This window comes from Schistocerca americana, chromosome 2 (genome assembly GCF_021461395.2).
Source record: "Schistocerca americana isolate TAMUIC-IGC-003095 chromosome 2, iqSchAmer2.1, whole genome shotgun sequence".
Taxonomy (NCBI): Eukaryota; Metazoa; Arthropoda; class Insecta; order Orthoptera; family Acrididae; genus Schistocerca; species Schistocerca americana.
The window spans coordinates 1,006,523,278-1,006,536,115 of NC_060120.1; the positions used below are offsets into that span (position 1 = coordinate 1,006,523,278).

Below are 12,838 nucleotides of genomic sequence, written 5' to 3' on the forward strand. Positions count from 1 at the left end.
ATCTACTACTTCATTCTAAGCATTAGTGCAAACTTATTCAATACAGAGAACATTATCGTCCGTCCATACACTGGAATAGTTAAAAAATGTTTAGGACGAACACTAGCGTTAGTTAGAAGCTACATACCTGAGTCCAAATATTCTAATAAATTAAAGAAGCAGCTAGTGAGCTACTATTTTAGTTTGTTTTAAATATCTTGAGATTTCTGGTTTTCCACCTGATGTATCCCAGAAACGTTTTAGACATTTCAGAGAAAGTACAATAACGACGTTTCTTTTCTCTATTTCCACTATAATTATCTCTGGACTGTTTTAAATTAAAACTAGGTTGTCTCTTACTTAACTGAACACAGATGAGGCTGCTTTATTGTTGCCATAAGACCGTCATACTCAGACACAACACATACTATGGAGTTCACATCCGTTTCTCGAAGTGCGATTGGATTTACAAATATATGTATTGCGCCACGTAATCATTTTCTGTACGGAATAAAACAAAGTTGGACAGCAGTGACTTCTATCAGTGCTTTCAGTGCAATCAGTATTATCCAAGATGACAGCAGTATTCAAGCATCCACACACAAAACATCCTAGTTATTTCTACTAAGTATCATTAATGTTATGATAGCCTGGTAAACGTTTTTAAACATATTTATTGTAGGGATAAAGACTGTCAGAAGTAAAATATTTGTTCATTCCAGTGCTCGTTTGAGACTATGGCTTAGAAATTTATGGCAGTTTTTCTGTATATAGACACTCTTGCTTTCCTTATATTATGACTACAACAGAGTGATACTGCTATCCATTTAACTGCATCTGCTCTATTTCTATGACTTGCAAGTGATGTTTTGTAACTCATAATGCATCTGAGGAAACATCTTTCAATTTTTCAGTTTCCTATGCTAATGTGAAAACCTTACATTTCTTAGTAGCAATGCTTGTCATGGTTTGAAGAAAAAGTTCAAATGTATTTCAGTGGAGGGTTACACAAAGTTAAAGTGAACAGAGTTTTATTTCAGTGCACACTTGCCTCCTACAAGAAATGTGCCTAATAATGAAGTGTGCTGAATAGCATACCCGTCTCTAAATACAGGCTGTATTCATAGCTGAATCTGGCACCACGGCTTTTCGTATGTTGTAGCTAAATCAAGTAATCTGTCTTAACATCAGTGTGTCTTTATGAGGGTTACAATAATGTATGTAATTGCTTCTTGAGTGAATGGATATTGGAATTTAATTAATCTTTTTACATGATGTTGAATGTATTTTGAGAGACTTTCAACCACATCTGTGGTTCTAGTTTTCAACAGCTTGGTTCCTACATTGAGGCAAGCTTCTGAACATGTTAAACTCCATTGATTATAATGGTGTATTGTTTCATACAACTTCTCTGTTCTGAAGAACACACTTTCATTCACTGTGTGGCTAGAAATGCCTATTACTGCTACCAGAGATGTTATCTGAAAGAGTTACAGAATCATTTGGTCAGTTATACAAATATCTACAGAGTCACTGTTATCACGTACACAAATGAAAGTATTTATGAAATAAATCTGAATTTAAATAAGTTACATTAGAATCTAACTCCAATTAATTCAGGTTCTCGCAGATTAAGCGATATAGTAAGCAGAACGGTTTGAAGGGAAGTGCCTGACGGTTAAATTAATACACTCTCTGTAAGTGTTTGTAATCAAGGATACAAAGGGTCCATAGATTTTTCATGCTAAGTGTTCCTATCAAAGACACAAACGATACATAGATTTTTCATGCTTATGGCTCCTATCAGCCTGGAAAATCATATAAATGAAATATCATATTTTTAATTTAATGATCGTTGCCCAAAGAGGTTCTCCATTCTGTGAACAATATGGTTTGTACATAAATTTTCGTGTGCACTCAGCACATTCTGAAGGCAAAGGGTAGATGAAAAGTTATTGAAAGAATCTAAGCTTCTGTAAGATCCCTGTTAGTTGATTTCAAACGAGAAATTCTTGTATCTTGTTGCATAGAAGAGGTTCTTAACACGAATAAAAAATAAATCCCTGCTGCGAAAGAGAAAGAACTATTTTCTAATTACAGTTTGTCTTGAAGCGTGAAGGTGTGTGTTTACAGTAAATTATCAAAATCTTTTTACAAACCCATAAAAATATGGCAGTTTATCAGTTTCTTTATATAACGTTATAAATTTTCTTAGCATAACTGCAAGACTATGTAGGAGGGAAAAGCCGAGACAGTGTCAGCTCTAAAATCCTAAAAATGAAAATCCTTATTGCTGGAGTGCGTGTCACATAGCAGTTCACGACACACATTCGTCGATCAGTATGTGACGTCACCAAGGTGTGCGCGGACCTGTTGTCACGTGGCTTTGGTGGTAACTGCATAGACGGATTTGCCCATACATCAGTCATCCGACTAGTCTGACCTGCTGCCAGATATTAACTGTTATTGCTGCCAGAGGAGGAAGCTCTTTGAAATAATTAGCTTTAAATTTGATCGTTTTTGCCTCTTAATACACTGTATGCACACGGTAAGTAAATTTTCGTTAATTTATATCCTTCTTGGTGTTACAATGACCAGCAATGCAGTGTCCTGGTTCTCTAGGGTTCTTTCGACGTTCAGCGATTCAGTATCGACTTTCATCAAAGGGCTGTTGTTACACGGACCTCCTTTTAATGCATTTCTTCCTACTAAAGTTTTTGCTGACGTTTTTAAGCGACAGTGCATCGTAGTCAAGCAAACTGACATATTCATTCTTCATGACGCTTATGTCGTTTTGGCAAATAGTTTCACCACATTCACCTTGTATTCGTTTGTGGAAACGCTTTCCATGCTAGGTATGATAGTCGTATGTGTTCCACATCCTTTACTGTTCGTTTCTTCAGCAACTGTAACGATCTTGACACTGCCCATTTGAGGATTCATGGGCCGGTCACGTTAATTTGGCTACCGTTTATGTTCCTCATAGACGTCCAATAACCACTCACAGACGTCAGGTGGCAGCACTAGCAGTGGAGGGTATATAAAGCGTGTCGAGAGGGGTATACGGAATGCAGTGCAGTCGTTATCATAATTTGGAAAAAAGCTGTTTATCTGACGTCCAAAAAGGCATCATCATTGGCTTTCAAGTCAAGAATTCAAGCTTTTCTGAATCGACTAAGTTAGTAAGCTCATAGCGTGCTGCTATATTTAAATATTGAGAATGGCCCCAGGGCAACTCTGGTTCACCATAGGCCGCAGATGACGGGTGAACGATGGCTGAGGAGAAATGTATGGGCGATTACACTTTCAGCTGTTCCAACTGACTGCCCAGATGAACCACTGGACTGCCAACAGTGTCTCCTCAACGACCTTTCAGTAAACATTGCTGAGCTCGGGCCTCTGTAGCAGGTGCCTCGTTCATGCACACATACTGACTATTGTGCATCGGTGACGAAGACTGGATTTAGCATGACAGTACCACAATTGGAGGTCCAGTGAGCGGCAACAGGTGACCTTTGCAAATGAATCACGTTTTATGGAGCACTGCATTGATGACCGTTGGCGTGTATGGCGCGAAAAGTCTGAAAGCAAAGAACCTGCAACCAGAAGAGACCATTTGTTATGGTAAATATTTTAGTGGTGTTCCATGGGTGATATCGACATTCTGGCTGTCAGAATGAATCAACACAAGTATTTATCCATCCTTGGGAACCATTTCTATCCACATATGCGTTTGCTTTCTTCTCGGCACTAGTTTGTGAGATTACGTTTAGAGAAAGGAAGAGAAATGATGGACGACACGAAGTGAAGCGGAAATCACATGGACGTGAAGAGGATGACAGAGGACAGGAGACCATGGAGAATCCCATGAGAAAACATGACTTTAGGCAGAACGTTAATGATGTCAGAAGTAGGACTATCCACATTTCTCCTTCTTTTCCCCTTTAGCAATTTCTTGCCATTATCAGTCCATGCTCTCATAGAGTTAACCTTTTCTGCTTGATATTCATTACGTTCAAATGTCTTTTTCACCCATTTCTATCGTGTATTCTATTGTGCCATCATTTATATATTGCGTAATTTTAAAGTTTCCTTGACTGGTTTAGAGTTAGGATCGCAATGCAAACTATTGAATCAACATTTCGCTAAATAACAGCGTAACAGTGTCTCATTGCCATATTTGCAATACTTTCAAAACTACGGTAGTCACGTTCAGGCTTTCACATTATGCAGATGTGTCTTATAAAGTAGAATTATCTTCTGTAAACAGCACTTATGTTTATCTATTTTCAGTTCTAAAGATATGCTTCCAAGGAACACAGATATTTGTTTAACAATACTTCCTCACCATGCACAAAAACACAAATATGTTTTCGCACTAAGACGTTGATTCTGCTGGAGCCCTGAAGTTTTTGAGAGCCCTCAGTAGATGGCACTAAAAACCTTCCATTGTATTTAGACCTCTAGGAATAATGGTTCCCTAGGAAAGAGATCTGCATGAAGGTACCCCATGCGTAAACGCGCCCCGCTCTCTTCTTCATGTCGTGGCTGCACGATTCAGCAACCCCGAGTGAACATGTCTGCCTTCTCTGGCGCAAGTCTTGTGTGGTTATTGACGTCCTTCACACTCCGAGTGTGGCAGTCTTGAGCCCATAGATTCCAAAATAGGAAGGTGGTCTAGGGATTTTGACCAATACGAGAAGAACTGTTACGGAGTAATAAATCACACTCTCTGTAGGCCACGATGGCGTCGCTAGCTATTCCGACATGTACTGATAGTCGTTTCCACTTCTCACACGAGACACATAACACGATCCTCTAACTAATAAACAATATTTAAATGCGATTTCTGAGTAAGAACCTCGTTGCATAAGGATACACGGTACATCTGAATCATGGAAAAAACCGACATTTTTTATTATTTTATTTGTAGTTTGGTACATACTTGACTTGATTTAGAATGAAAAATGACCGCCATAAACGATATTTTCAACTCACTGACGAGTTCGACGCCACGCCTCCATTATTTACATTACAGAAAATCATTAGTATTTCTCGAAAAACTGGAAAATTTTTGTTTCCGGCATTCCTGATTGATTTATACTCGTATTGTGTATGTTGGTGACATTTCTGGTCTTTCTGGTCTTTCTGTAAATTGTCATTTTTACTCCTGTGTATAGTTCCTTTGTTGTAATGCTTTGTTTAGGTCCTAATGAAAGTTTGTTGTCTAAATGCTACAGATATTTGAAGAGCCCATGGAGAAAACTGTGTACATTTCTCAGGAGAGGAGATTTGAACCTTCAACATTAGGAAAAAATACATAAAACGCTTTGCTCAAGTGTAACTAATAAAATTATATGATAAAAAGACAGTAAATCCAAAGTAAGTACATCTTTACCAAGAAAAGAACTTGTAAGTCCACTACTTTATGGTAAGCTTTCGTCGCTTTATTGTGTTGTTTAGCACTGGAAGTTACTTTTTGTTAGTCTTGGATTTTGGTTTGTTAACTCGTAGTCTGGAATAAATATTTCTTGCGCCTTGACCATAAAACTGTTTAAGTTCTTGAACGTTTGCGTATTTTTCGTATGGTACGGGCAGGAGCTCTGGAAATATACCCACATAATTTGTTATTTGCAAAACGATGGCGATTTACCTTTCAAAGTGTTTCATATTATAAAACACCATTATGTCTTCGTTGAGACCATAAGAATCTGTCACGTCCCTACAGTTGATACTCAAGCTCGACGTTACTTGTAGACCAACGGAATGTTCCAAAAATACCGGCGTTCAAGCTGCACTGTGAGTAATCCTGTATTTAAACAGCTTTCTTCTTCCACAGCCAGAGGTTCTCTTGAAAGAGCATTTAGTTTCGTCACATGCTTTTACAAAGGTCGTTCAACCTCGTATACTTTCTTCTTGAACCGCAAAGACTTTCTATGACTTTCGATTGGCTTTTGCAGTTTTAAAATCATTACTCCCAGTCTTCTGGAAACTCTCTGATAACTTTCTGAACCTCTTATTGGAAATAATATTACGACACTACCTCATCTCTTAATGGTATCAACAAGATAGTGACGGTATATGAACACTGCGTAGTTCTTATTCTATCCTGAGCACGAATCAGGGAGTATTAAAAGAACCCTTACTTTTGGTTAAAGGATTTCACTCACATAATTGTACAGAAAACTAATAACTTAATTGCTTCTTTATTCCCAAAACCTTCAGTGTAAGTGTAACATATTGCGTCACTGTTAGACATTTGATGAATGTTGAAACAGTAAAACGATAATTCCATGAAAAGCAATGAAGACCTTCTGGCAAAAACAACTTTCAATCACGTTATCATTTCGTTTGATTGTTAACATGTATCGTAAAGAGGAATCTCTGGCATTGGAATCATCATCTCTAGGCTTTCAATGAGTAGTTAGTGTCACAGAAATTAAGTTGATTAAAAAGGAAGATATGTCAGTGCACTCACCTAACAAATTAAAGTTCTTGATACGTTGTTCTCTTTCGTAGAGTTTGATTTTTTTTAAACAATCAAACGATGGGCGTTTGCAGTAACTGTCTAAAACATGACGCATTGCCCTAAGGCTCTAAAAACACTACTCATAATGTTATAACTTGTATTTTTTCTGCTGATTAATTGATGGATTACTTGTCACCTTCATCTTGTGATAATTCACACAATTTAAAGATCCTAAGAGGATCACACTATTATCACACTCCAAACAAATCACTATCACTACAAGGAAACAACACAGAGTAAAAAACTCAACCGATCATGTTTGCAGCGGCAACCAGACTGACCTTGAAGGTGTATTGCAAACAGTTGAATCGCACCTTGGACTTGACACATTCTTTCCGTGAGAAGACAGGCATAGAACATTCTTTGTGTTACCATTAAAAGTAAAACCATTTGTATCAAGGAACCTTTCCATGTTATTTGAAAGGCATTTTAACTGCCTTGTAGTACTGACGGCTGGCCAATAAAATTTGACATAAATAATTTTTCTTCTTAAATGGAGTTACGCCATTTTTCCCATGGGGTACTCACGTGTGGTTCTAGATGTTCATTAGTGTGCAATAAATACTAACAACTGTACATGTCCAGAAATTCAATAAAAGAAAATTCAGGGGTAACTAGTTCACAAACTAAGTATTCCATACTATTGAGAAAACCTGTGGATCAGTTCTTCAGCGATGATTCAAATCTTTGATATGACAGGGCAGTGATGCTGTTTGTAGAGGATCCTCTATCCTTCCTAACAGAACATTGTTCGATTACACCATCACATTTTCATCTTTACACTTTCCCCATCAAATAACTTGATTCGATAACCAACAACTAATTAAGAAATTATATCAATACCCCACAGAACCTTACCCAAATAAGTGTTGCACTATATTGCTACTCAAATACATGTTCTTTTAAGCAATTACATATTAATTTATGTCAAATGTCTTTATCTCCCTGGTAACATTATACAGCAAAAGGAATTTAGTAGTTATTTTTGTTTAATTTCGTGAACACAAATGTAATTAATGTACAGTCAACAATAAAGTAATAAACAACAGAGAGGCTCCTAAGAGGAAGCTTGAAGGTAAAGAAATGCAACAAGTTGATGCCCATGGTTCAGTAATGTTTGAAGACACATTTTAATGTGGCTCAAATCATAATTCTCAATTTCGTGCAAGTTGTACTTTTTAGAAATTAGGTACACCTATCTCCTTAATATTGCAAAGCATGAGCTTAGAGCCAACTGCTTTGGTCGTGTAGACTGTATGGTCTGCACAGCTTGTTTTTGTTCGTGTTTTCCAGTAATAGTATTTCTCTGTCATTCAGAAATTGCAACACCTTTTTAACCTTTCACTCTAGTTAGGATCGTAGAAGCATAGTCTTTTCCGAATGCAGTTCTGATCAAAAGCAATTCTGATACCTGTAGTCAAGTTCCTTGTTAATCATGGCTTTTATGTTCTTCTGTTAATATTTCCGTACAAACTTTCCTCCCCCTTACACATATACCAATTTTCATATATACAGCTTTAAATGGTTCTTTAATGTAGTGATACATATTTTTCATTAACAAATTTTCATAGATTTATACTTCAAAATGTTTTCACAACGAAATACTTTCGTAAAACGTTTCGCCCGCTATTTCGCTCCCTAAGAAATTGAATTTCTAAAAACAGTGAAATGTGTATTTTTTATTTCTAACAGCAAAACCCAAATATAAATTTTCTTGTATTTATCTTCAAAAATGATTGCATAATGAAATATTTACAAGAAATCTTTCGTCCCCTATTTCACCCTGTTAGAGGTCGAACTTCTAAACACACTGAAACACCTAGTTTTTATTTCCAATCAAGAAGTGAAAGACATATTTTCGTAGATGTAGCTTCAAAAATTCTTTCATAATGAAATATTTTCAAAACATTTCGTCCCCTTAGGGGATGAATTTCCAAAAACTCTGTAAAACGTATTATTTTAATTTTCAACCGAGAAGTCAAATAGCAATTTTCGTAGCTGTAGCTGAAAATCTACTTTAGCAGATTTTTCATGACAAAACTTTCAGACACTATTTCATCCCATACAGGCTAAATTTTCAGAAATTCTGAAACACATATTTCTCAGATTTTGAGCGAGAAACCAAATAGCAATTTTCGTAGGACTAGCTTCAAAATTGCCTTAATGACTTCTACTCAGGAAACCTTTCCTTCCCTGTTTCACCCCCAGGGGGATAGAATTTCGGAAAATGATACCTACACCTACAGTACAACAATCTTTCCAAATTTAAAGTTTCTGTCCTTCGCGATTTAAGCTGCACAGTAATGAGTCAGTGAGTGAGTCAGTCAGCCGGGCCACTGCAGAGATTGCTCTGGCATTTTATCCAGCTTGCAATTGTCCACGCCTATCAAGTTGACCTAAATTTTATTGCAGGTTAGATTAAGTTCTAGACAAAATTTTTATTTAGCAAAAATATTCTAAAACTAAAAATAAAAGTATAATATTTTACAGGTTAATATACTCAATTAATTGTGTGAAGTATATCACCTGACATGGCATAAATATCTGGTAAAAATTTAGTCTCTTTCACAGGTGTATCATTGGATTAAGTGGTACCGGCATTTGAAGAAGTGTCTTAGATCATTTCTAATTGTTTTTTTTTTATAAAGAATAGGTCCAAAAGTGTTCAAAATAATTGCAGATTCTTTAGAAAATGTTTTGCACTAACAGTGATAAACTGCAAAATTTCAAACGTATACAAACAATTACTGCATTGTATGAGTAGGCCTTGATTTTCACAAAATATGGAGCCCACTACAGTCCATATGTACTATGCTTTGATCTAACTCATCCACAACTACCCGTGTTCCCTCGATATGCACTTAATCAAGCTTGCTGTCAGTCAGTTTCTGCATATCTTTAAATACAACCACTTACCTTCTCCCATCTGAATGCTTTCCGTACTCAGCAAATTCCCCTACCTCCTCGTCCTATTTTGACATGTCCTTAAATTCTATACATGCCAGAGAAATTACCTCCAACCTCGCCGTTATTTCTCCTTATATTACAAATATCAGCGCATTCCACAGACAATAAATTTTCTCTCCCAGACAGTTGATCTGTTCTCCCAACGAAACTTCTACAGCCCCAGACCCCCACCCCCCAAAAAATAATGAAATACATGCTGACGTCTGACATGCCTGCTTGATATAACCCACTCACGCGCTCTGTCCCCCCCCCCCCCCCCAAAAAAAAATGAAATGCATGCTGACATCTGACATTCCTGCAAGATGTAACCCACTCACACACTTTATTCTTCCTTATATCAGTTTCCCTCCTCCTTTTCCATGTTTACCTTTTCTTGCCTCTACATAATCATCATCTTCCCTCCATCCTTTTTACTCCATCACTGCTCAAACGCAGCCATCATACTCCTCAAAATACCAAATAATTTTCATGTTCGAATATTCGAAACATCTTTCCCATGTCCAAGTCGTACAATTTAATATAGTACATTGATGTTCGTCATTTTTGTTACAAGAGTAAATCCTTATAAGGTCTTTAAAGACAACACACAGACTTTGATATCATATTTGTGAAACTTTTGTAAAGATTAAAAAATAGAAATATTTCTCACTTAAATAATTTAAAAAAATTTCTGTACGTTTACAAGTGCATTTCGACGACGAGCATCAAATGTACATCTACCATCGGAACCAAGGGGTGTACACCCACACACACACACACACACACACACACACACACACACACACGTAATTTACCATTTTAACTGCACTATCAGTATGATATTTTGACTAAAGTGAACTTTTCTTGTGATTGGAGGGGGGAAAATGGGAGCTTGGACTAATGTCCTTTACTGACGCTGAAAAATTGCAGTAGGCCATCGCATTTGGCGTAAAATGTCAAAAACCTTTCGTATCCGGTTTACTGTTGCATCGACTGTGAAGATAAGCACAGTTGCAGTTGAAAATATTTGAGTGTTGTGAAAATATATAGGCAATCTTTTGCGTGATTGTCATATATTCGGAAACCGTCATCACTTTCACATTACTTTATTGCCAAAATGAAAAGCGAGATTAAAGGTTGTCGTTGATGAAATCGATGAAGGCGGAGACCCTGGTGCAACCGGATGGAGCGCCCTCGTAGCCGCATATGGAGTAAGCCCACTGGGCCACGCCTATCAACACCCCGTCTTGCACCAAAGGTCCACCAGAGTCACCCTGCAAGTCAACATCGCATGGTACCTCATTCAATAACAAAATACAGACGCGCTAAAAGTTGCGCTGCCCGTAAATCTCATGTACGCTACAACTAGTAAAATATCTGGCTTCAGTGATTAACTTCCTGCCGGGAGAAACTAATCACAGAGTCGCAGAAAACCGTGAAATTACTTACATCTATAGCAGGTCTGTTTAATAGTTTTTTTGTTAAACATACTTTAAGAGATATTCCATTACATCGGTTTAATCAAATTACAACTATTCTTCTTTTCGTCACACAATTAAAATATGAGAACATCATGTAACGTATAACTACTGTTCCAAATATCACTGTCTTTTACGAGCTGTATGATACATATATAAAGATTTTTATTTATACCAAAAGTTGGTATAAATGTATGTCGATTATCTACTGAACAGCAAATGAAAGTAGGTGCACATGAGTCAGTACTTATTATCATATACTGATTTTTACGATATTACGGTGTTTTCCACATGTATCCTTCTTCTTTGTGGGATAAAAATAGAGGATTCTCATTTTCTTAAAGGATTGAATTCTTTACTAAAGTATTTTGTTACAAAATTTACTTAGTGTCTATAATTTGTCTACACGACAAATTCAAGACAGACGGTGCATACGAGTACACGCAAATCGTGAAGTTAGGCTAACATATGCCTTATTTGTGGTAGACTGATTGTGAATTCATGACACTCAGCTAATCACATTCCACTCCTTAGTAGCTTGTGTACATGACACAGGATCAAACACAAAAAAATGAGATAAATTAACGTGAGATATTTGAGAAAAATACTCAAATAACGACACTGTCTGGTTTGAGGCTTACAAAATATCCACTTTACACGCGTTGAAAATTGAACATAATGCGTCCTGTGCTGTCTTCAATTACAGAACGTACTTCACAAATGTCGGAATTCGTAAAATAGTCATGATTTTTTATTTGGCAGTGCAACTACATTTGTGATCTACTGATAAAATCTGTAAAGAGAATTACAACTCGGCAAATCGTGTTCGCAATAATCGGTGATGATACTGAAAACAATTTTCAGTATTAATGACGGACTGGCAACGAAAATCGACGATAAACGATTACATAAGTACTGGTAACAATCTAAATTACTTTTTACCAGTCGTCGTTAAATCTGATCTTCAACTGTAGGTGACACAATTAATTCGCATATAGCAGCACTGAAAGTTGAACAAGGCCCTGGGAGTAGACGACATTCCGTGAGATCTACTGATAGCCTTGGGAGAGCCAGCCATGACAACAAGAACGTAATAATTACAATTCCGAAGAGAGCAGGTGCTGACAGGTGTCAATATTACCGAACTATAGCTTAATAAGTTATGCTTGGACTATACTAATATTAATTATTTACAGAAGAATGGAAAAACTGGGCCGGCCGGAGTGGCCGTGCGGTTCTAGGCACTACAGTCTTGAACCGCGCGCCCGCTACGGTCGCAGGTTCGAATCCTGCCTCGGGCATGGTTGTGTGTGATGTTCTTAGGTTAGTTGGGTTTAAGTAGTTCTAAGTTCTAGGGGACTGATGACCTCAGCAGTTAAGTCCCATAGTGCTCAGAGCCATTTGAACCATTTGGAAAAACTGGAAGAAGCCGATCTCGGGGAAGATGCAGGAACAGGCGAGGCAATGCTGACACTACAATTAATTTAACTTAAGACAAACCCACTTTTACAGCGTTTGTAGACATAGAGAAAGCTTTTGACAATCTTGAGTGGGATACACTTTCTACTACATGGACATAACCACAAGTCTGTTATAAGATGGAAGGGGCATGGACTGGAACAAGCGGTTGAGAAGGGATTCAGACAGGTTTTCAGCTTATCCCTATGTTATTCAGTCTCTACATTAAGCAACTACTAAACGAAACCAAAGAAATATTTGGAGTAGGGAGTAAAACTCAGGGAGAAGATATAAAAATTTTGAGGTTTGCCGGCGACAATGTAATTCTCTCACAGACAGGAAAGGACTAGCAAGAGCAACTAAACAGAATGGAAAGTGCTCTGAAAGGAGGATGTAAGATGAATATCAACAAACGCAAAAAAAAGTACAATGGAATGTAGTCGAATGA

General features: G+C 37.2%; 1 protein-coding gene across 1 annotated transcript in view; it reads right to left on the reverse strand.

The window, feature by feature from the left end:
• Positions 1 to 10,584: 10,584 nt before the first annotated feature.
• LOC124594617 (mite allergen Eur m 3-like) overlaps positions 10,585 to 12,838 on the reverse strand; it is a 32,503-nt gene continuing 30,249 nt past the window's right edge. Inside the window, exon 5 of the mRNA XM_047132988.1 lies at positions 10,585 to 10,728. Within this exon, the coding sequence (XP_046988944.1) occupies positions 10,585 to 10,728 (144 nt within the window). The remainder of the gene's footprint in view (positions 10,729 to 12,838) is intronic.